Genomic DNA, 26,164 nt, shown 5'->3' with positions numbered 1-26,164 from the left:
TAAAATAACCATTCTCTTTCTTTTAATCATTGCATTTCTTAATATGTGTGTAAACACCTAAAACGACACTCATTTTGAAACAGAGGGAGTAAGTGTTAACACTAATATGAACTACTTCAAAAAAAAAAAAAAAAAAAACTAACATAAACTAATATGAACGGAAATATTTGTATCAACAGGAACACAAAAATGAAAGAGTAAAAGCCATGCAAACTGAAATGAAATCATCTTGATGAAATTTGAACATGAAAAGAAATCTCATAATTGAGGAATGCTACCAACACACACTTTCTAACACGCTCTTTTTGATTGGTTAAAATTCATGTGAGTCTCATATAAATTTGATGGGTTCCATGTCAATTTTACCCAATCAAAGAAAATGTGTTTAAAATATGTGTTGTTAGCATTTCTCTATTTTGATTTTAACAAGATAATCCAAACATATCTACTATAGTCATCTAAGATGGTGAGAAAATATTTATGTCCATGAACATAATTAATGAAAAGAGGTTCTCATTTGTCAAAGTATAATAGTTCAAATTTAGAAAAAGGATGAGATTCACTAACGCAATAAGGCAATTTCTTTTGTTTCGCATAGTGATAAATATTACAAGTTGCTTTATCATCATATATGAAATAGAAGGGTATTATTGGTTCATATGAAACATTCTCTTTGTGGACAAATGGCCTAACCTAAAATGTCATAAAGATCACAATGGAATAACATTGCTAGAATTGACAATTTTGGAATTACAAGAAATATTGACAGTTTTATTGATAGTGAACTTCATCAAGAACCGAAATATTCACTAGCAATCTCTTATAGACCATCCACTTGATCACCCAAACAAATCATATCCTCTACGATGTCATATCTTGAATAACACAATTATTAGTAGAAAACACAATAATGCAAGACAAATATTACACAATTTTGTTATTGAGATCAATTTCAACTTGAAATCATGTGAAAACATTGGTAAGGTGTAATTTGGAAGAGAAAGATGCATTTCCATCATGATTACCTAACATAGAGTTACCATTAGGAAAACTGAAGTTAACATGTTTAATCTTATAGAATGAACTAAAACTATGTAAGAAGGAACATATATGGTCATTGGCACCAGAATCGTTAATATGTTACCAATTGCATTATTGACTTCAAAAACTTCACAATTTGAGGCATTGATAGAAGAATTAGACTTGTTGAAGTTAGGGTGTCCATCCTTTTGATAACAAAAGTCGATAGTGTGGCCATGAAATCTTTGGAGCAATTCTTGTTGTGGGAGCCACCAGAAATCCCTTTGTCATGACCTTGGGGCTTTATTGAATCAGAAGCATTAACAAGAATGTTGGGTTCATCAACATAAGTGATTGAAGTAAGATGTGCATTATTGCTTTTTTCTTGAACAACAAGAGACTGAGCTTCAAGGACGGAGCCAGAAATTAGACTTAGAGGGACCAAGATTAAAATTATAATTTAATAAAGAAAAAATAAATCTTCAAATGCACAACTTAAGAAGAAAATGTACAAGTATAAAAAGAAATAATATTTTCTTATAATAATTATAAAAATAAAACATTTTCTTCTTATAAATTATTTTCCTTGTTTGTTTTATATTTTACTTTGTTAAAAGACTTTTAATTGTAGAAACTTAAGTGTTTCTGAACTAATATATTTAAGTCAAAAAGATTGATTATACGTCCTTGTGAGCTTAGCTCAATTGCTATGAACAATGCATAATATATGCAAAGCCCGAGGTTCAAATCCGGCCACAAAAAAAAAAAGACTCATTATACAATATCATAATAAATCTTAAAAAATAAATATAGATATTGAACAATTTAATAGTATAAAATTTTTAAAATATATATTGCGGGGACCATAACCTCTGCCGGCAGCAGCGAAGCTAGCAAAAAATTTATGCAGGGGCCAAATATAAAGGAACAGTAAAATATTTTTAAAATCAAATATATTAAACGATCATTTCGTGCACTTCAACAAAACGATCATTTGTGTGCTGCAGGGTGTGGTAGCAGTGAGACGACGAGTCATCTCTTCATTGGTTGTGATGTTTTTGGTTCTGTCTTGTATTTAATTAGCCATTGGTTGGGCATTTCCTTTGTTTCTTCAGCTTCAATTTCGGAGCATTTTGTTCAGTTTACTACTTTGGCGGGTATGTCGAAATCAACTCAGCCGACTTTTAAGGTTATTTGGTTTTCTTGTAAATAGGAAATATGGGAGGATAGGAACAATTGTATCTTCAAAAATGTGGTCACCAATCCTCTTAATATTGTTGAAAAATTAAAGTTGAACTCCTTTTTATGGTTGTCTTCGTCTAAAGTTCCGCTTAGCTTTTGTTATCATGATTGCTGGCGACACCCGCTTCTATGTATGGGTGTCATGTAAGTTTTTTCTAATTTTTTTGGTTGCAGGCGGCCTCTTGTTAGGCCTCTTGATCGGTGTCTTTGACTTTGTATCAGACTCTTAGTGCTTCACCACTTTTAGCACACCTTGTGCGGGGTGATTCACTATTGTGTTGAGTAATATATTTCATTTTGATTTGTTCAAAAAAAATATTAAATTTAAGATAAAAATGTTTTTAGCCCCAAAGATTATAGTTTTTTAGGTTTAAATTTATTAAATTTTTGTCTCAATTTTTTAAAATTTTACAAAAAAAAAATGTTTTTAGTCTTGTATTTAATCTCTAACAAAAAATTAAGGACTAAAATCAAACAAAATCTTAGAAACATAACTCAAAAATTGCAAGGGTTGTAAAGACTAAAAACAAATGTAATCCGAAAATTAATCAATATGTGAAAAAATGACAATAATTTTTACTTATATGAAATGTAAATTAAAGCAATAACAAAGGATAAAAATTGACAATAGCTATTTAATAATGTTGGGTAAATGCATTTCAAGAAGCCAATTTTATCCATAATTAACCGTTTACTACCCATTGTCAATGAAGGGCTACGCCCCTGTCTGCCGGCCCTTCCATCCTTGGTGAGCTTTATTAATGGAAGGGAATGGATCCACTAACAAAACATGAGATGTAACTAGTGAGAATTTTACCTTAACAAAAAATACCTGTTGGGAATTGTTCATTCAATCAAGATATTTGGGCATAAGTCTATGAGAGTTCAACTCCTCCCATAAGGATTTTATTTGTGCAAAATAATCTAGAAGATATTTGGAACCTTACTTGAGCTTGTTAATAGCAGAACGTGAAGTCGTCAAGCTTTCAAATATTGTTCTCTTAGATCCTCCATACATCAATGGTGTTTTCATGAAAAACAATCGTTTATGTAACAAATAATTGGTGATCCAAGAATGAATAAGGGCTCACACACCTTTACTCAAATCAAAAGGATCGGGAATTGGGGTAGATTCATGGATGAAAGTAAACTTGTTCTTTGCATATAAAGCTCATCATTCGCTTCGTTACATGGTATGAGTTGGGGTACGCGGTTTAGAACTCGAAAAAAATTCAATATATGAGGGGCATATATAGTCAATATACTTAGGGTCATGTTAACTTGTGCTCTAAAGACACATGTTAAGGAACACAAAAAGAGCAACTTTGCATTGGAAAACATAATATTTTAACTTTTAAAAGGTTGAATGCACGACTTTCAATACATATATTTCTATAATGAATTCTTTAACGTGTGTCATTGAGAACACAAGTTAGCATTTGCCATATACTTAAGTTTGTGGTACGTTCAAATATAATAATCAGTACAATATAGATAACAAAATTATTTAATTGAAAATATACAATAAACAATGAAAATATTAATATTATCATTTATCAATAAAAATAATAAATTTTGTACAGAAATTTAGAGATATGTTAGTTGAACCTCATAAATATGAAAGCATTGAGATTTGATTTAGTCCCACCGAAAAGAGGCTGCTTTATTTATAGAGCAGTGCTAGCAACACTCTCTTTTCAACACTTTTTCCAACACTCACTTTTTTATTGGCTTAAATCATGATGAGTCTCACTTTTTGGAAATGAGTTCCACTTAAAGTAGGTCATACATTGGTTTCATCAAATAAAAGAATGAGCGTTAAAGATAGTGTTGAAAAGAGAATGTCTTAGCATTCCTCTTATTTAGTACTCCCTCTGGTCACATTTATAAGCAAAAATGTACTTTTTAGATTTATTGAATACATAATGTATTTAGTCTCTATATTGACCAAATACATTAAATATTGAATGAATCTAAAAAATGTTTTTTTTGCTTATAAATGTGACCGAAGGGAGTATAACATACTCTAGCTTTCAACTCAATGTTCATTAAGATTAAGTATCTGACGTGAGAGTTCCAACAAAATAATTGTGATTATTAAAACTAACTCTTCATAGACACTAACATTTTCCTGCAGTGAAAATGACTAGCAAGCAACCATCATTATGCCACAAATAAATTGAGTAGTTGATTGTTATTAGATCCATCGTGATAAAAGTCAAAACAATTTAATCCATCCTTTTATAGGTTTGAGAGTTGTATCACTTAATTGTATGTGTATACTAGTCGATATACCCGTGCTGAGCACGGGTAGCGCGGCTGCGCCGCGCGGCGACACGTGTGTCGTTGTACGTCGGCGAGAACAAATATAATAGTAAATAATGCTATAAAAAAATTTATAATTTAATAGGTGAGTAATTTTGAGTCTCATGTATCAATTATACTTTATTCGGATAATTTTAGTAGTGGAAATGTAGTATGGAGCATTTAAAAAAACTTTGATATAGTCCTTTCAAAAAAAAAAAACTTTGATATAGTATTTCTATAAAATCTTAATTTAATTTATTTACAAATATCAAAATAATTTTCAAAACCGAGTTATCAAAGCAAACCAAAATATTAGGCAAATACAATACAATAATTTTTACAGTCATTACATTTCTTATGTATATGTATACATTAGATTAGTGTTCAAATTCGGTGTCGTGTATCAATTATACACTCTTCAGATGATTTTGGTAGTGGAGATTTTATATGGAGTTTTTTTTTATATAGCATTTTTATAAACTCTTAGTTCATCTTATTAGCAAATATCAAAATTAATCCTCAAAATTGAGTTATTAAAGCAAACCAAAGTATTAGGTTAGGACAACACAATAACTTTGGCAATCTTTAAGTTTTTTATGTATATGTATACATTAGATTAGTGTTCAAATTGGGTCCCGTGTATGAGTTATACATTCTTTGGATAATTTTGGTAGTGGAAATTTTATATTGAGTTTTTTGTATATAGTATTTTTATAAACTCTTAGTTCATTTTATTAGCAAATATCAGAATTAATCCTCAAAACCGAGTTATTAAAGCAAACCAAAGTATTAGGTTAGGACTGCCCAATAACTTTGACGGTTTAAGTTTCTTATGTATACATTAGATTAGTGTTCAAATTCGCTCCCGTGTATCAAGTATACACTCTTTGGTTGATTTTGGTAGTGAAAATTTTATATGGAGTTTTTTTTATATAGTATTTTTTTAAACTCTTAGTTCATCTTATTGGCAAATATCATAATTAATCCTAAAAATTTAGTTATTAAAGCAAACCAAAGTATTAGGTTAGGACAACCCAATAACTTTGACGGTCTAAGTTTCTTATGTATACATTAGAATAGTTTTCAAATTCGCTCCCGTGTATCAAGTATACACTCTTCGGTTGATTTTGGTAGTGGAAATTTTAAATGGAGTTTTTTTTATATAGTATTTTTATAAACTCTTAGTTCATCTTATTGGCAAATATCATAATTAATCCTAAAAATTTAGTTATTGAAGCAAACCAAAGGATTAGGTTAGGACAACACAATAACTTTGACGGTCTAAGTTTCTTATGTTTACATTATATTAGTGTTCAAATTCGGTCCCGTGTAACAATTATACACTCTTCGGATGAAATTTAGTTTAGTAAGTAACAATTTATCACATACATTTGAGTTAGTTATGAAATTTGATTAGTGAAACCTTGTCAAGTGCATGATAGTTTAATATATTGCGGATCTATTCATATTCTACAAAATTTGAATACTTATTTTACGCTATTCTTTATTCACAATTTCATTAACGTATAGTTTTAAATCCTATAATAAAATATGAAGCAACCCAAAACAAAATTAAAATATGTGAAAATTACTAAAGAAAATTAATCATGGTTATTTAAAATTTAATTTTATACTTTAAATTATAAAATCAATAGCAAAATATTTTAATTTAATTTTCAATGACATTTAAATTATAAAGAAATGATCCTTCAAAAAAATTATAAAGAAATGAATTTTTTTTCTTAAATGGTATATCAAAATTAGTATTTATCATAAAAAATTTATTTCTGTTAAAATAGATTAAAGTGTAGTGCATATTTAATTATTAACGGAAGAGTCGTAAGTCAAGCATCTTATTGATATATAGTTTGCATTATATTACAAATGATACAAATTTACAATATACTAATTTTATAATATTTCAAATAGCATTACTTTATTTTAGGAAAACAAATAAGGTCACTTATATTTCCGTTGAAAATATGTAACAACCCAATTCTAAATTTTAGTGGAGAAGGAATAAATTAGAATATCTAAAGTCTAACAAATATTTGGATCAAAATATATTTTTTGGATCAATACCACCAAAGTGAAGGATAAAGTGGTCAATACAACTATATAATGGCAAAATAGTAAAATAAAAACTGATGAGTGGCAATGGCATAATGTTAATTTTTCTGTGGCTGTATTAGTGGATGAAATAGACAAAAGAGGAAGAAAAATTGAGATCTTCCTTCTCTCTCTCGTGAAGCTCTCTCCAACCCTCATTCACTAATCCTCCATTTTTGTCAATCTTCAAGCTTGCATGTGTTGAAAACTAATCACTTCCTCCTTTAAAAGACACACTTTTATTTTTATGATCTATCAATTTAATTTTTTCAGACCGCCGGATTTAGAGACCATTTCCGGCAACTTCGACGTTGATTTGTGTAAACAAATATTGGATCTGCACTCTTGACCAGCCGATTAACAAAAACCTCAAAGAAAAATAATGTTCTCACAAACTTCTTCGGAAACCACTGCACCACCGGCAGCCACCACACCGGAGTATTATTTTTCTTTTTCTTGGTAAGTCCTCCTCCTTCTCTATTTTACTGGTACAATAACTCAGCATTTTCATATATCTACTTTAAATTGATGGTTTTTTGATTTTATTTAAACATTTTACTTTTTTTTAATTAAATCTACATACTGAAATCTGAAACTAAACATGCATAAACAAACTATTCTTATGTTTGCATAGTTGAGTAATTTTTCATAGTTGAAAAATTTTTAGTACAATTTTTTCATAGTTGAATAATTTAAGTAGGTTTTTTTCATAGTTGAATAATTTTTTTGTTTGCAAATCAAAAGAATATGTTTTTTCCTGTCAATATTCACTCTTAACATAAACAAAAGAATGATTTAACAATTTTTTTATTGCGACTTATTATGTTCTTTTGAAAAAAATATTTCTTTTAATCTAACTCAAAATTTGTTGTATGTTGGCTAATCGATTCACTTCTTTCTAAATTATAATAATATTTAGTATAACTTCCTTTAAAAAAAAATTAGTTTTCAGTATAACAAAAAACATAGTTATTTTTTCCAAGCCCAAATAGTTATGCATAAAAAATAAAACCCAAACTGAAATTCATCCCAGATTTTTTTAATTTTGAATTCTTTCTTTTAATATAACTCAATTTTTTTTGTATGTTCCAATTGATTCACTTCTTTTGAAATATAAATAATATCTAGTTCAACTAAAAACATACATTCTCTTTCAAAAAACTAAAAACATACATCTTTATTGTCAATCACAAATTATTTTGGGTAAGAAATAGTACAAACGAATATTAAATCTTCAATGGTTGTTTTATAACACCACTACACACATTTCAAAATTAGGCCAGATTTCCTCTTTCCACTGATATCTCATATTCTCACACCTCCCTTTCCTGCTATTCAAAGGAAAAACATTACATCAAGGACAAGTTTGAAAATGAAGAAGACTCAAATGATATATTTTCTTATGAAGTTGATTCTTACTTGTTTTTCTTGATTTGCTTTTGTAGATCAGTTACCTTTGTTTTTTGTTGTAGTGATAATTGTAAAATTGTTGGTACTGTGTGGATATGTATTTTTTCTTTAACTGCTCATCTTCAAGGATGAAAACGAATTCTTGTACCTGCCATGTTGTTTTTAAAAATAACAATTTTCCTGCATTAAATGGAGTTAAAAGAATCAGTCAAAGAGAGAAGAGAAAAAGGAAAATGAGAGATGAGAGACAGGTGAGATAATGAGAGTATTTTTTTTTTTAAGAGAGATAATGGTAGAGTATTGATTTATGAATGAGTAGTGCATGATATATATAAAGTATTTGAAATTTGAAATTGAAAATTTACCCAAACCATTTAATATTATTATACCCATACTATTTTAACACTGTCATGTTACCTATCTCAATTTTTTTATCTATAAATAAATGGGTATATTAAACTAACAGGTAATGGTTAAAGTAGTGTTAAAGTTAAATAACATTCAATGGTATGGTATGGGTATATTGAACCCTCAACGGCATCCAAGACAATTAAAAATTCAATAATCAAATGGTATGGGTATAATAATATAAAATGTGTAAGCTATAATAATATAATGCTTTGACAGACAGATATTTACAAATAACAAAAGGTGTGTTTATCAAGTACCTTTTTTTTTTGAAGGAAACATGTTGTATCCATAGCCTTATTAAGTACGTTAGAAACATGTTGTATCCATATCCTTATTAATCCTTAATAAATATCGTACAAAATTATCATGCTTCTCTTCCTTTAAAATAAAAAAATAAAATAAAAATCAACTTCCAATGACTTTCCTTTTTTCTATGAGTCGGTTCACTCCTTTTTCTCCAACTACAACAATAAATGTACCGATCCACTCTCTCTCACTGACTCATTTCACATGTTATTCTTCTTTCTTTTCATTTTCCAAATTTCTCTCATTTTTAGTTCTCAACGGTATTTGTTTTCTCTCTCAAAAAAAAAAAACGGTATTTGTTTTCTTTTTCTTTGCTGTTGTTTTATTCTCATTTTTACTTCTCAAAGGTAATTGTTTTCTTATTCTTTGCTGTTAGTAAGTTATTTGTTCAAATGCATAGCTGATGTTTCAGTGAATCTTACATGGCTGATCCAAATTCTTGACACTGCTTTATATTTGAAATCGTTGGAATAAATTACTTTGGTTTAACTAAATTTGGTGTGATTCAGTTGTATTTTCAATTTTCAAGAGTAGGGAGTATGTATTTTTTTTTTAGATCAATTCATCTGTTCTAGCTATTTTCAGATCTGCAAAATTCCTTTTTGTACTACAAATAAAAAACACACAAAAATAGTATAAAGTTTATTATAATAAAATTGCAGTATATATTGTTACATGTTCATGAATTTAACAAATTAGTGACATTTATGATTTAACAAAAATAGTATAAAGTTTTATAATAAAATTGCAGTATATATTCTTATATGTTCATGAATTTTTATTATTTCGTACGAAGCATTGTTAATAAGTTGATCTGGATTTTATTTCTTACAAAAGAAATAATAATATATTTTACAGAAGAAATTATAGATGTTAATTTCAGTTGTTGTAGTGTTTCTAAAGAATAGAATAATGAAGAATGCATGTGTTTCTAAAGAATTGGTGTTATTGTCATTTACTTACATGTTTCCTTCTTGGTTTTGCAGAGTTGGAAATCTTTCAAGTTTTCTGCATAAAAAAACAATCAACAGTTAGATATAAGAGTTTAAGATTACAATGGGAGGATGAAAATGAAGAAAATGAAGAGCAAAGTGATAGAAATAGAAGAGATGTAGAGAGAAAAAGAAACTGAAAAAGGGATAAAACAATAAAATGTGAAGAAGAAGAAGAAATAGATAGATATAACATTGAGAAAGAGACAGAGAAAATGAGAAGGAGAGAGGATTGAAATGAAGTCTGTTTTTGTGCAAAGATTGTAAGAGAGGGAATATAAAGTGAATGAATGAATTTTGAAATTTACAATTTGAAATTTGAATGAATGAATTTTGAAATTCGAAATTTATGAATAGTAAAGAGTTGGATAAAGTGTTTTTCAATTAGAAAAGTGGTTTTCTGTACCAAAATATCATGTCTACCCTTTGTGTTATAGTTAAATTTGAGAATAGGAGAAGGGTATTAGAAGTCTGAAATTGGTAAAAAACACAGGATTCTCCCATTTCAAATTTTTTTACAATGTTACCCTTTGATAAAGTGAAAATACAGTGCAGTTGAAAATTAAGTGGCAGGGACAGTTGTGAAATTTTGGTAGGCATTTGTTTTCTCATATATATAATAGATGTGTGTGTGTGAAGCCACGTGTCTGTATATACATTTATTTATCTGTACATACATTTGACTGATTGATAGTCCCATGCCCAGAGCTGCAACAAATACCGGCAAGCAAATTCTATGGGGAAAATTATGACAGCATTTGATTTCTACCTACGATTTCGAAATATCAGAAAATAAATTAGTATAGCACTAAATAATTAAGAATAATTGCATATTCTTCGAATCTTTGTCATGAAAACTTATTTCATATAAATAAATGATTAAGTGAGTTCGTGTAGGTTGTTGAATACTCAACCTTCACTTATGTTTGTTTTTAAGATTAAGTAAAACATAATAGAAAATGTAAAACATACTAAATATAAAATGCATCGAAATAATTTTATAATAGAAAATGTTAGCTAATAAGTGTGTTAAAGACATTTGTTAAAAAAAATAAGCTAAAAATATTTTCTCGGAAGTAACGTATATTAATTTCTTGAACGTTTAAAATTTGTTCTTTTGAATAGATTTATTTTAGATGAGATGGTAAACACTATTTAAAATTCACATAACTTTTAAGTTATGTGTTCAAACTCCGGTGAAATGTTTAATCTAACAATATGGTATTACAAGTTAACTCTTGTGGAAAAAAACAAAAAGAAACATAAAAGATAGAGCACTAATTATTATTAGGAAAAACTAAAGAACATTAACTTATTGTCAATTGTGATTTTGATACTCATAGAAATTGTGGTTGAGTCTAACACAACTCCATAAAACTGTTTGTATGGTAAAGATTTTATTTTTGAAGAATATCGCAATTGTGATTTTGATACTCATAGAAATTGTGGTTGAGTCTAACACAACTTCATAAAACTGGTTTGTATGGTAAAGATTTTTTTGAAGAAGCTAAATTAGTCCACCTTGATACTCATAGAAATTGTGGTTGAGTCTAACACAACTTCATAAAACTGGTTTGTATGGTAAAGATTTTTTTGAAGAAGCTAAATTAGTCCACCTAAATTAACACTAGGGAGAATCGAACCTGAGACCTCGAGGAGGAGCAAACTCCCAGATTCCAAGTCAATACCCCTAGGCCAACCCAAGTGGGTTGTTTGTATGGTGAAGATTGTTCCCTCTTATAACACATATTTAGTATTCTATCTTTTATTCGATGTGAGACTCTTTAACACACATCATCATCACGTACAATATTGTTGGGGAAGACCCGACAGCGGAAACTTGATAGCAGGTGCTTCAATGAATCTTAGAAAAAAATATGATATCATCTTATGAATAGTGTTTGTGTCTAACACAACCCCACAAAACCAACCTATGAGATAAAGATTGCTCCCGATTATAAATATATGTTTGGATCATCTTTATCTTACATATGACTACCCATATACAATTTTTAATTGTGTAATTTTATTCCTTAACATTTCTTCTTGTACAATAAAAACAAATCTTCAAGATGGTCACAAACACATTGTTTAAAAAACTAAGAAAGTTCACTTTCACCGTACATTTTCTCTGTCTCTTTTTATATGTCTATCTCTTTTGGTTATTGTACACTCTGAATCTCTCTACCAAGTCCCAACCGTCCATATACAAATGCAATTAATGTGACATACCACAGGCAGTTGAAGTTATTAAAAGTGTGTCAAATTTGGTAGCAAGTTGAAATTCAAGCATACAACCGACAAATATCTAGAAACTATTCCCTTCCTATAAATGGTTTGTGAGGCCACTTAGGGATCTTCATTCTATCTTGCTTTCAGTTCCTCAATCGTCTTAATTTTCACTTACTACCATTTAGTTGGAGCTCTAGTTAATCAATTTCCACTATGGAATTTCGTCATTTATCCATCTTTATCATACTCAATGTAAGAAACTATATCCAAACTATTTTAGCATGTGCCTAATATTTTAGTTCCTTTTTATTATTTCATAAATAAATACTAAATATGTATGATGTGTATATATGTTCTATTGCAGCTTGCACTTGTAGCAACCCATGCTGCCTTACCCCCTGAAGTGTACTGGAAGTCCAAACTTCCCACAACTCAAATGCCAAAAGCCATCACTGATCTCCTTCATCTTGGTTAGTACATATACAGTATATAGTATATATAGTTATGAATGGAACACATTTGGATTTTCACACCTATTTTTGTTATTTTGGTTCCTAACATCTCTGGTAAAAAAACAGTTATATTGAATGACTTATGAGATAGGAAAATAAATATCATACTCCTAAGATTTTATTTTTTATTTTGGCTCGATCAAACTCCTAAATTTGATTGCAAAAAATGCACGTGATAACTAAAGTATATGGTCTAAAGTGGTCCAATTGATAAAGGTTCGGTTCATATTGCATAAATACGTGAGTTTGAGTTTTCCTTATCATTATGAAGAATTTGTTAGGAGATAATATATAAATAGGTACTCGTATTTCAGTATGTTTTTGTTTTTATTTTCATTTAGCATAGTAGTTAGAAATTTATCATAGGTGAATAAGTAAGGAATACAATGTTTAAACTCTGGTTCATGCATACTGCAGATAACACTTGTGTACCATAATGGTATATATCATTGGCCAATTAGAATGTGGTACGTGGCACACCCTTTAAAAAAATATATCAAATAAAGCATTTATAAAGTAACATTGATAGGTGGCACACTCTAATTGGCCAATGGTATATACCATTGGTACCTTAAAGGTACACAAGTGGAATCCTGCATACTGCAATGTCTCTTCTAATTGAGTTATACTCATGGAGAGTGTATACTTCTCCTAAATATCGAAATTTTATTAAATAAAATGAACGGGATAATAAATTTATTGAAAAGACCAGTCTTAATATGTGAAATTATATATAGATATCATCATATTATAAAGATTGGACCCGTTAAAGGCCATAAACCTTATTAGTCTTTTTCCTTTTTTGCATAGCCTATCCCCGACTCATGCATAATTAGTGCAATTGGGATTTGGATCCCCTCCATTGAAAATTTTCTCAAGTTTTCTCCATTTTCAATATCCACCATTAGTTTTCTCCATTTTCAATCTCCACCATTAAAATACAACAACTACTTTTCATTATAATTTAATTCTCACTTTCTCTCTCATGATTGATGGTTGAGATTCCACATGAGAAAACTTGAGAGAATTTTCATCGGAGAGAATCCAAACCCGTGCAATTGTCATACTAAGTGAGTTATGTTCACTGAGACGGGTACATACTCGGTTATATACTATTTTTAGAACAAACAAAATGATTTATGGAAAGAATTTCCAATAAGTTATTTTTAGAAGAAAATAAATAGCAAAAATACACTATAGAATGATAGTGTTCGATAGAAACCGAAGGACTTCAAAACAGTACAATCATTTCTTATTATATGGTTCTAAATCAAAAAGAGCCAAACACACCCTAATGGATACATATATGAGCCGAACTAAGATAATTAGGAGTGTTCACGAGTCGGATGACCAGTTCAATTCAGTGATTCAAACTAATCCAAGTCATATTTTTTTAATCCATTCTGGTTCGGTCCATCCCAATCAAACTTGAAGTGGTTTGCTTTGGATAACCGATTTTTTATTACAAACCAATGAACTCAGCTCGTTCAAAAAGATTATGTTTTTCTTATAAAAAAAATAAATATTAACAGTTTACATTTTATGTGTTGATCTACAAGTGTTTTAATTGAAAAGAAGTGTTAAAATTATGATTTAGAATTTAGTAAAAGTGTTAAAATATCAAGAAATAAAATGTCATTTAATCTTCTACATTTTTGGAAATTTTCAAAAAAATGGTTTCATGACTCAATCCAAACCAACCCACGCATAATCGCGATGATTAAGGTTTAAATGAAAAGAATACAAGTTTTCATCCAATCCAAACTAATGAAATTTGATTCGGTCGGGTAAGAGTTTGGCCTATGATTATGAATTGACACAAACTATATATATGAATGTGTAGATTGGACAGAAGAGAAAGGAACATCAGTAGATGTAGGAAAAGGAGGTGTGAATGTTGATTCCGGAAAAACAAAACCAGGAGGAACCTCAGTGAATGTTGGAAAAGGTGGAGTCCATGTTGATGCAGGAAAAACAAAGCCAGGTGGAACAGCAGTGAATGTTGGAAAAGGTGGAGTTCATGTAAATGCAGGTAAAGGAAAACCAGGTGGTGGAACAGCAGTTAATGTTGGAAAAGGTGGTGTCAATGTTCATGCAGGAAAAGGAAGAGGAAAACCAGTACATGTTTCAGTTGGAAACAAATCACCATTTTTGTACAACTATGCTGCAAGTGAAACACAGTTACATGATAAACCAAATGTAGCACTTTTCTTCTTAGAAAAGGATTTACATCAAGGAACAAAGTTGAACTTGCAATTCACAAAATCCAACTCAAACGATGATGCAAAATTCTTGCCTAAAGAAGTTGCTAATTCAGTACCTTTTTCTTCAAGCAAAGTACAAAACATCCTTAACATGTTCTCCATCAAGGAAGGAACAGAAGAATCTGAAACTGTGAAGAACACAATAAGTGAGTGTGAAGAAAATGGTATCAAAGGAGAGGAAAAGCTTTGTGTGACGTCATTGGAATCTATGGTTGATTTCACTACTTCGAAACTTGGAAACAATGTTGAAGCTGTCTCAACAGAAGTGAAAAAAGAAAGCAGTGACTTGCAAGAATATGTAATGGCAAAAGGTGTGAAGAAATTGGGAGAGAAGAATAAAGCTGTAGTGTGTCACAAAGAGAATTACCCTTATGCAGTTTTTTACTGTCATAAAACAGATTCAATTAAAGTTTACTCTGTGCCTTTGGAAGGTGTTGATGGAAGCCGAGTTAAAGCTGTTGTTGTGTGTCACACTGATACTTCACAATGGAATCCTAAACATTTGGCTTTTCAAGTGCTCAATGTTCAACCTGGGACTGTTCCAGTTTGCCACTTCCTTCCACAGGATCATGTTGTTTGGGTTTCCAAGTAATCAAAAACTTTTCAATTTCATCCATAGGATTATCCTTAAATAATAAACACTATATATAGCAGCTACTTTAAATCATAAAATTTGTATTATGTAAACAATGTTTAATTATGTTATATGGTTACAAGGTTTGTGTATGTCCATGATGTATTACTTATATATGTGACAGTAGCTTGCTTGTGCTTATTATACATAGCACAGTGTATGTTCAGATTGGAATACAAACATGCAATAGAGTTGCTTTAATTTGATGAAATCTCATTGACATAAAAATTAGCTTTAATTTTCTTATACTTAGGGTTAGGGAGTGGTAGTTATTTCAGGAAGTGTATCGAATCGTTACGCTTGCAAGTAATATTGATATATTACCGAGTATAGAAGGATTGCTTTATAACAATAGAAATATAGAGATGTAAAAAATACACATAGAGCAAAAGATTAAGGCTCCAAATCTCCAGAAGTCAGAAACCTCAAAAGATCTGAAAATTATCTTTGGAAGGACATGAAGTGTAATGTTGTGGTCTAGCAAGCTACTCGCTTCGCCAAGGCCAACAACTTGATCATGCAATTAAATGAAAATTTGCCTGACAAGACGACTCTTTAGCTAGTGACAAATTTTGGCACTAGCGAATCCTGGGAAAAAGTTCTATATTTCCTCTCGCTGTGCTGGTGTTCGCGCCATGAGAATTCAAGTTGAGGCAAATCATTTGAAATAACATAAATATCATCTCACTTGAAGGGTTGGTGCTCGCGCCAAACAATTTTAGATATATAGTATTCGGCTCTACGAAATTGCTTCACTAAACTCTATGGTAGGCATACTGTAATTTCTTCTATATTATTCCATGCAAATGAACAAAATGTTAAGTTGAAACTTAGAAATAGAATAAACTCTAAGAATTGGCTGGTTAGAAAAATAATTAACACGAATTTACCCAATTGCTTAGAGGATTACATGATGAAAAATCTATTTTAAAAATCACTAAACTTATTAAAATCCAATTAAATAAGCAATATAACAACTAAACACTAATGAAAATTTACATAAAATAAAAATCGCAGCCCAAACCTAGCTTTTTACTTGTGTTCAAGTAACACTTAAAAAGAAACCTCAATGAAAATCACAATCAATCAGAACTTAGCACATCAACCAAACTCAAAGATCATCAACACAAGTTTTCTATCACACATGTAAAAATTAAAATATCCTTTAACCTTTTAGTCTCTTAAATTATAAAATATCAATTAATTTAGTCTTTTTACCAAATTTTGCATCACAATTTTAAGGTTTTATGTTTACTTTGATGTGTGCAAAAGAGGATCCAAAACAATATGTAATTCCTTCATTATTTTAAGAAACATTTCTTGAAGAGATATTTTGGCAGAGGGATTATTTTCAATCAAAATGACAATTCACTCCAATTTCTATTGTTAAATACATTTTGTTTAAACAAAAACTAGTTTTTCATACAAGTCTTTTCAAAATTAATCATGGAATGCACTTAAAATTAAAAACTCTCCTTCAAGAGAAAAGTTATATTTGATCTACCAACTGCTATTTTTTTCATAGAAGATAATGTCTTTATGAGACTTCAAAATTGGCCACGCCACTGAATATCAAACCATTGACATACCTTGCTTATGGCAAGAAGATATCCAAAAGGAGTAAAAATTCGAGAATAAATGAAATAGATATTTAGGCATCGCCAAGTCCTAAGCAACTAAATACAGATAGCACACTCGGAATTTGAGATCATATGTTCTGAATAGATGTCGTGTTGAATATTCTTGTGAAAAAAAATTGACAGGTCGGAATTCTATGAAGAAGTTTCTAGGGGGTAAGAGATTATGTTAGAAGGTGGCAACATTGGACAAAATATTGAGTTCCACAATCGGATGACCGGCAACTAGGGCTGACAATGAACTGAACCAACTCGATAATAGTTCGAAATTCGATTCAACAAATAGTTTGTTGAACTTGGTTCATGAACCAAATGAATTGAACTTGAGTTGTATATAGTTTGACTCGGTTGGTTCACGAGTTGGCTTGATAATATAACTTTTACAACATCTTTGATTTATCAAGTTGGTTCACGAGTAGGCTTAATAATATAACTTTTACAACATCTTTGATTTATCAAGTATATTAATAATTAGGTATTAGGAATACCTGGATGAAGATTTGATGGCAGCCTCTCAACAACAACGATAAAGAGAGGAGGTGATCTGAAACAAACAACGAGGATTAGCGACGGCTCATTTAGTTATTCCTCAACCAATACATTTATGCCTTAAGTTCTTTTCAGATGGGGAGAAGCAAATTAAGCATTAATTACGGCTTCCCTTAGTTGGCAGTTTAAGGTGTAATTAAAACAATTAATTGTTTTTAATTTAATATTTGCCTTATAAAAAATTAAAATGGTAAAAAAAAATCTAAAATTTGTTTTTTGAATCATATTTTATTCGAGTTAATGAACAGAACCTAACGACTCGAATCGAGTTGTTCGTGAACTTTAACCGGGCCAATTCGAGCCATAAATAAGGTCAGTGTTGAACTCGAGTCGAGTTTTGAGCCGAACCAATTCTTATCGAGTCGAGTCAAGCTCATACAAGTTTGACTCGGCTCGACTCATTTCTAGCCCTACTGTCAACACTCGTTGATTTTAGGTAACAATTTAGTCCTTCATTTTTTTATTTCAATTGTCTTTTTGGTCCATTTTCATGAGGACTTCCTAGCTACAAATAAGAAGACTATAGATTTGAAAATTGAAAGGTCATCAGAAAATAAAATATGAAGTTGATAACCTATTTCTAACCACTCTCACAACCCCGTCGAAAAACTAATATGAAGTCGAAACAATACTAACCCCGACAAATGAAGTATCATTCCAGAATAGGTCTGAGACCTCCATTCAGAAAATTACATTACCTCAAAATATTTCATCATCTAACATACACTTTTAAAATTTTGAGCTAAGATGTAGTGTACAACTCATTTATGTTGTTGCTCTTGATCCAATATGAATGATCCACCACACTTGTCTCATGATACAACAAATAGATTCCCACATCAAGATGTCTCAAAGTATAGAGCCTTGGTAGGAAAAACTATTATACCATGACTACAACTAGCTAGGCGAGATATTGCTTATCCTGATCAATAATTGAGTCAAAATAATTTTTGAGGTGAATTGAGGATTGTCCTACTTCATCTCAGTACATGGCTGCACATAAGCTTTTGAGATAACAACTTCAATTATTTTTCTATATTTTTGCATTACCTGTTCCCAAAAAATAATTGTGATTATTAAACTTAAGAGTCATGTTAATATGTGCTCTAGACATATGTTAAGATTTCAAAAAAAAGTAAATATTTATTGAGAAAAATAAATTTTAATTTTTTGAAAATTAAATTGGCACAATTTTCAAGAGAAATGATATTTGTACAACCATTTTATATTAATTTTTGAACAGCTTTCCCTTTCATATGATGTACTATTCCTCGATCTCTTCATTTTTCTCTCTCGATTTTCTTCTACCAATGAAAAAAGAGACAAATAAGTTTGTCACAAAAATTGTCATCAAATATTTTAAAATATTTCAATTATTGGTACCTCACTTTCCTAAAAAAAAAATTATTGGTACCTTCACTATTTTCCCTTGAGTTGACATCACTTAAAAAGTTAAAGGGAAACTACTAACTCTCTTCATTGACACCGCCAGTTTCCTGCAGTGAAACTGACGTACCGTCATTAAAGCGTCAAATAAATTGAGGGGTAGCACTTCGGCCATTAATGGCACCGTGCCATTAAATTTGGGCCACACAATACATCTATCTTAGTGTCATTAATGACCCAGATTTAATGGCACGGTGCCATTAATGGCACCAAAGTGCTACCCTAAATTGAGTAGTTTGATTGTTATTAAATCCATCGTGAAAAAAGTCCAAATAATTTAATCCATACTTTTAAATAGGTTTGAAAGTAGTGTAGTAGTTCACTTAATAATTGTATGTTTGTGTGTAAAGCCATGTGTCTATATATACTCCCATGCCCCGAGCTCCAACAAATACCAGCAAGCAAATTCTATGGGAAAAAAATATGACATTGGTTTCTTCCTTCAATTTGGAATATAAGAGAAAAAATATATAGTTTCCAAGAATAAGAATAGTAATCAAACTCGTTTAACTTTTCTCATCGTAGGAAGAATAATTGCATGTTCAAATCTTCTTCATGAAAAATTGTTTCATTGAAATTGAGGTCCGGATATTCTGAAATGAGGGTATAAGGCACTCAAGGGCTGACTCCTTATCCTTGACTAGTTCTAAATTTCTACTCCATCCGTTTCAAAATATAAGCAAAATTTACTTTTTAGGTTCATTCATTTAATGATGTATGTGGTACATATTATGGACCACATATATCATTAAAAGAATATACTCCCTCCGTCCCTTAATGTAACCACCCGTTTGATTTTATTTTTGTCCTAAATGTAACCCCCTTTTCAAATTACTAGATGCATTTATTACTTTTTTTCCTAAACATACCCCTAATTAATACTACTAACTTGTCTTGAAATATGAATAGTCAAATTTAATACACATACAAACAAAGGACAATTTGGTAATATTAATACACAAAACAGACACATTAATTACATTGACAACTTTTCTTAAGAAATGTGAAAAATACAAAGGGGGATTACATTAAGGGACGGAGGGAGTTCATCATTAAAAGAATGAACCTAAAAAGTAAATTTTGTTTATATTTTGAAACGGAGGGAGTAACACACAAAAAAGCCTCTCATTCCTTTAGAAATGAAGATAAGATTAGTTTTTATAAACACTCACACTCTCAAACTTACTAGAACAAATTTTAACTAAGAACTAAATCATGTTGACTCACACAAAACTTATAGGAGACAAATACCTCAAAAAAGTGCAACATATTTGAATTTGATATATACATAAAAACTAAGCTTAAATGCAATTTTTTTTTTAAGGAAGCTTAAATGCACTTTTTATCCCCCTATTTATATACTATGTTTTAAACTTTTAAACTTCCTATTTATAAACCAACTTTTTCTTCCCTATTTAGAAAGTCAATGAAATATTGTCCGCCTCATCTTTAAGTTTAAATGCATTGTTTATATACATTTTTCTTAAAAACTTACTATTTAAAGTTTTTAAAGATTGTCCCAAAGACACACATTAACATTTTCTTTAAAAAAATTAACTTTTAGAGTAAGCTAAGTTTTCCTCTGTCTGATACTCGCTTAATTCTTAAATATATATCGCAGTTTTGCAATGTGTATTATTTACATGATTTATGTTGACCATGTTTATTGAACTAATATGTAAACAAAAATATTAACATGTAAGATGTTATTCGATTTGTTTCATTGAATATTTTTAAAATATCAAAAAAAATTAATTTTTATTATAACTAATTAAGGATATTAATGGTCAAAGTTGTTTATTGATATGTGTGAAATGGTTAAGTGTGATACGTATTTAAGAAGAGAGGAGGAGTAGCTCTCTATATCTTTTATGTGAAAAATGATCATAATAATGTGGAGTTCGATAGAGAAGTTAATTAAGTCTGCTCAAGAATTGTTCAAGCCATGAATCGAACTCAGGTTCTCCTGAACAATTCGTCTTTGGTGAAACTCATTAATCACTTGAACCCAATTGTTTGGTTATATTCATGCGAATTTTGCGATTTTTTTTTTGCTTTCTCGAATAAGTTAAACTTGTCTACCCAAATTGACATCGAGGAGAATCAAAGTCTAATACATTGAGGAGGAGCACACTCCAAGGTTACACATGCCAACCCAAGTGGGTTTGAGTTTTGTAATTAACATTTGATGTCTTTATTTACTAAAAGAATTATTAATTTGTAACATTTGATTTATTTATCCTTTTAAAAAAAAACGTTTGAGTTATTTATATATCTTTTAATGGATAAATTAATCCATATATTTTTGCTTACATTTCATATCTATCTTTAATTAACCGGAAAATTTTGTTTTAAATTTTTACACTTGATTAATATAATTTTATAATCATATACATGTTACACATAGTATAATATATATTTTTTCAAATAGTATAACTATTATTGATATAAAATTCCAATATACAACATAAGGGATATTTTAGTCAATTTCATAATATTTTGTTTGTGCTATCCTCAAATTCCCATAAATGGTGTGTGAGGCCACTTAAGGATCTTCATTCTATTCCTCAATCATTATTTCACTTACTACCTTTTAGTTGGAGCTCTAGTTAATCAATTTCCATTATGGAATTTCGTCATTTATCCATCTTTATCGTACTCAATGTAAGCAACAATTTCCAAATTATTCTAGTATGTTCCTAATATTGTCCCACTTATTCTTCAACTTTTAATTCCTTTTTATTATTTCATATAAAATAAACAAACACTTACAGATGATGATGATGATGTATATGTTGTATCGCAGTTTGCACTTGTAGCAACCCATGCTGCCTTACGCCCTGAGATGTACTGGAAGTCCAAACTTCCCTCGACTCAGATGCCAAAAACCATCACTGATCTCCTTCATCTTGGTTTGTACTTCATCCGTTTCAAAATACATGTTCAGTTTTAAAATATGCATTATTCACATAATTTATTTTAACCATATTTTTTAACTAATATATAAATACAAATGTTAGTATGTAAAATGTTCGATTTATCGCAATAAATATTTTCAAAACATTACATTTTATATTTTTTTTACTATAGATAATTAAAGATATTAAGAGACAAAATTCTGCAATGGTATATGAAATGGTTGACTGTGATATGTATTTTTTTTTTTAAGCAAAAGAAGGGATGCAGAGGGGTCTCCTGCTGCATAACCCTAATCATATATAAAAAGAAAAAAGTACAAAGAGCGAGGGGGGACAAAACCAAAACCCTCAAGAAAATTAAAAGCGGAAACCAAAAACAAAAACCAAAAAACAAGAGAAAAGAGACCCGCAAAAGAGCTAAAAATGCGAACGGCTAGAAGAACCAAAACCATGAAACCTTTGCTCGCTTCAGACTGCTGCTTCTTGCTCTTCTTCTTTCTTGGGACCACAAGTTGAAAAGGTTGATCTTCTTTCTGACCCATGTTAGACCAAGAATCACTCAAAAAGTCCATAGTTTGTTGAGCCACAGTAGGAACAAGTCCTAGAACTTGCATATCATGACTAACATTTGCACTAAAGTTTGACAAGTCAAGGTCTGTCCCGACTACAGAAATATTTGTTCCCAATTCCTGCTCAAAGTTATCGAGAGTATGATCATTACCGTAATCCATATCAGTCACCGCATCACACCAAGGGCTAGTGATACGCATATCAACAAAAGAATTGCTCTGTTGGTTCCCATTATGTGTCTCAGCCAGAGCTAAGGTGTCTTCCACCTGCACAATATGCACGGGGAAGAGTTTCAACAGAAATGGAAGATGTCTATTCCACAAACTTAATAGCATCTTCTACATGTATTGTAGTTGCCATCTCTCTAGACCTTATAATATCAATAATAAGTGGATCCTCATCTACAATGATTTTGCTGCCTCCTGAAGATTGCACAATAGCATCAGTTTTTTCAACCTCATGTTGTCCAGCCTCTTGAGGATCATCCTTTTTTCTTTGTTTTGAACCTGAATCTTCTAAATTCACAGCTTCAGGCTCTTTGTTCTTCTTGACAGCATAATTTTGAACGTTTCTTTTTGCCTGATTTTTCTTAACATTCTCATTATGTTCTACCGGTTTTCTCTTACAAATTTCATAGTAATGCCCTGTTCTTCTTGACTGTGATATGTATTTAAAAACAAGGAAGAATATATATATGGGCTACTAATTTACACCTGCTTAACAAACCTAACATGTAAATTAGCAAACTACGTCTAGTTTTGGATTGTCCCATCCATTTGTGAGTTTTCGGGAACTAAGGATATAATATATTAAACCCCTCAATTTGATTGCAAAAGATGCACGTGATAACTAAGAAATAGGTACAATTGATAAAGGTTCGGTTCATTTTTCATTTTTTTTTTTAGGGATCGGTTCATATTTCATAAATGCGTGAGTTTGAGTTTCCTTACGATTGTGAAGAACTTGTTAGCTGATACAATATACTTCCTTCCTTCTCTAATAAGTGAGCTATTTGTAAAAAAATATTGTCCCAAAAAAATTGATTCATTTCACTTTTCAATGCAACATTAATTACATTTTTCAAATATAACTTTAATTAATAGGGAAACGCTAACTTGTGCGCACAAGTTAATGATTTAAATATAGAAATAATTTATTGGAATGTGTGTATTGTATTTAAATTTTAATTTTTTAATCAATTAAATGCATAAAATTTTAGAAAATCTTTCTTCTTTTGATGTTTCTTACATGTGCCCCACGGGCACAAGTTAACACTACCCTAATTAATATTACTTTTATCACTTCCAATTTACTAATATATTTCACTTTGCATTTATGATAGTGAAGAATGCATCAATACTTGATAAAAGTACTTAAAACTATTTTTATTTTATTTCTTTTATGTAGAAATTATCATTTAAATAATTTTTTGAACAATTATCATTTAAATAATTGTTTAAATATCCTCTTTCAAGTATTTTTTTTTATTGTAAAATCATTAACAATTCTCTCAAAAGTGCTAACAATACATATTTTAACACACACTTTCAACGTACTCTCTTTCATTGGTTAAAATTCATATTTATCCCACCAAATCATGTGGGTCGTATATAAGTTTGGTGGGTCCTATGTAAATGTTATCCAATCAAAGATAGTGTATTAAAAGAGGTGTGTTAAAATGTGTAATACTAGCGTTTCTCATAAATATTTTCAACAAAAATCAGAACAATATTATTTAATCTATTTTATGACAAAGTAGATCGCAAAAAAGATTTTAACAATTTTAATTTAGAAAAACTTATTGCATAGTATTCAACAATAATCAAGTGATTGAATTCAAGTGATTAATAAACTTTACCAAATGATGAATTGTTCCAGTACAATTTCTAGGTGGAACAATTCTTGGACCCTATCTCTTTAAAGAATTCAATATCATATAACTTGATTTTGATTGAGTTGTTATAACCTCTCTAACGACTTTTAATTATTCAAATAAAAATTCAGCATCAAGATCATAAGAAGTCATGTTTTAGGTATGTTTCTAGAATTTTACAACATAATTTCAAATTATTAGTATCATGGAATTGTCTTAATCTTTCAATAGTAAATTTATCATGGAATGGTCTCCAAATAAAATAATGTCTCGTGACTCAATCCAAACCAATCAACTCATCATCAGGTTGATTTGGGTTTGACGGAAAGAAGAAAAAAAATACTACAGGTTTATGACCCAATCGAAACTAACGAAAATTTATTGCGGTTTGGCTTCTGACTCTGAATTTACACAAACTATATGAATTTTTTTTTTTTTTTAACAAACAAACTATATGAATGTTGATGCAGGAAAAACAAAGTCAAGGGGAACATCAGTCAACATAGAAAAAGATATTAAAGGACAACCAGGAAAAGGTGGTTTTCCTATGTTTTACAATTATGCTGCAAGTGAGACACAATTACATGATAAACCAAATGTAGCACTTTTCTTCTTAGAAAAGGATTTACATCAAGGAACAAAGTTGAACTTGCAATTCACAAAATCCAACTCAAATGATGAAGCAAAATTCTTACCTAAAGAAGTTGCTAATTCAATACCTTTTTCTTCAAGCAAAGTACAAAACATCCTTAACATGTTCTCCATCAAAGAAGGAACAGAAGAATCTGAAATTGTGAAGAACACAATAAGTGAGTGTGAAGAAAATGGCATCAAAGGAGAGGAAAAGCTTTGTGTGACATCATTGGAATCTATGGTTGATTTCACTACTTCGAAACTTGGAAACAATGTTGAAGCTGTCTCAACAGAAGTGAAAAAAGAAAGCAGTGACTTGCAAGAATATGTAATGGCAAAAGGTGTGAAGAAATTGGGAGAGAAGAATAAAGCTGTAGTGTGTCACAAAGAGAATTACCCTTATGCAGTTTTTTACTGTCATAAAACAGATTCAATTAAAGTTTACTCTGTGCCTTTGGAAGGTGTTGATGGAAGCCGAGTTAAAGCTGTTGTTGTGTGTCACACTGATACTTCACAATGGAATCCTAAACATTTGGCTTTTCAAGTGCTCAATGTTCAACCTGGGACTGTTCCAGTTTGTCACTTCCTTCCACAGGATCATGTTGTTTGGGTTTCCAAGTAATTGAGAACTTTTCAATTTCATCCATAGGATTATCCTTAAATTTAATAAACACTATATATAGCAGCTACATTAAATATTTTAAATCAAAAAAGTTGCATTATGTAAACATTGTTTAATTATGTTATATGGTTCCAAGGTTTGTGTATGTCCATGACCATGATGTATTACTTATATATGTGACAGTAGCTTGCTTGTGCTTATTATACATAGCACTGTGTATGTTCTAAATGAAATACAAATATGCAATAGAGTTGCTTTATTTTGATGAAACTCGTTGATACGAAAATAAGCTTTAATTTCATTGTATTTGAGGTTTGTGAGTGATAGTGATTTCCGCAAGTGTATTGAATCGTTGCAAGTAATATTGGTAGATTACCGAGTGTCGAACAGAAAGACTGTGTTATACTATTGATTCATAATTAAATTACCAAAGTTGAACAAAACAATACAGAATGTAAAATGAATCAGGGATGAAGT

General features: G+C 30.2%; 2 protein-coding genes and 2 long non-coding RNA genes across 4 annotated transcripts; 3 read left to right on the top strand and 1 right to left on the bottom strand.

The window, feature by feature from the left end:
• Positions 1–6,608: 6,608 nt before the first annotated feature.
• LOC146952788 (uncharacterized) lies at positions 6,609–9,902 on the bottom strand. The gene is made up of 2 exons (XR_015007658.1): positions 9,769–9,902; positions 6,609–8,268 (listed from the first exon to the last, which is right to left on the bottom strand). It is a non-coding gene; the product is annotated as an uncharacterized LOC146952788 (long non-coding RNA).
• Positions 6,762–10,208, top strand: LOC146952787 (uncharacterized). Its single transcript, XR_015007656.1, has 2 exons — positions 6,762–7,137; positions 9,792–10,208. It is a non-coding gene; the product is annotated as an uncharacterized LOC146952787 (long non-coding RNA).
• A 1,950-nt stretch (positions 10,209–12,158) lies between these two features.
• Positions 12,159–15,650, top strand: LOC146952786 (BURP domain protein RD22-like). The gene is made up of 3 exons (XM_085705927.1): positions 12,159–12,281; positions 12,394–12,499; positions 14,385–15,650. The coding sequence occupies exons 1-3, from the start codon at positions 12,243–12,245 to the stop codon at positions 15,395–15,397; spliced, it is 1,158 nt and encodes a 385-aa protein (XP_085562053.1). The 5' UTR covers positions 12,159–12,242; the 3' UTR covers positions 15,398–15,650.
• Positions 15,651–21,628: 5,978 nt separating this feature from the next.
• On the top strand, positions 21,629–25,892 carry LOC146952785 (BURP domain protein RD22-like). Its single transcript, XM_085705915.1, has 3 exons — positions 21,629–21,735; positions 21,878–21,983; positions 24,903–25,892. Exons 1-3 carry the CDS (start codon positions 21,697–21,699, stop codon positions 25,685–25,687), a joined length of 930 nt encoding a protein of 309 aa, XP_085562041.1. The 5' UTR covers positions 21,629–21,696; the 3' UTR covers positions 25,688–25,892.
• Positions 25,893–26,164: the final 272 nt, after the last annotated feature.

The sequence above is a fragment of the Medicago sativa genome, chromosome 1, assembly GCF_051527215.1.
Source record: "Medicago sativa cultivar Bolivia chromosome 1, Bolivia_mono, whole genome shotgun sequence".
Taxonomy (NCBI): Eukaryota; Viridiplantae; Streptophyta; class Magnoliopsida; order Fabales; family Fabaceae; genus Medicago; species Medicago sativa.
Note: the sequence above shows the minus strand (reverse complement) of the source record. Positions and strands in the feature narration are given on the sequence as shown.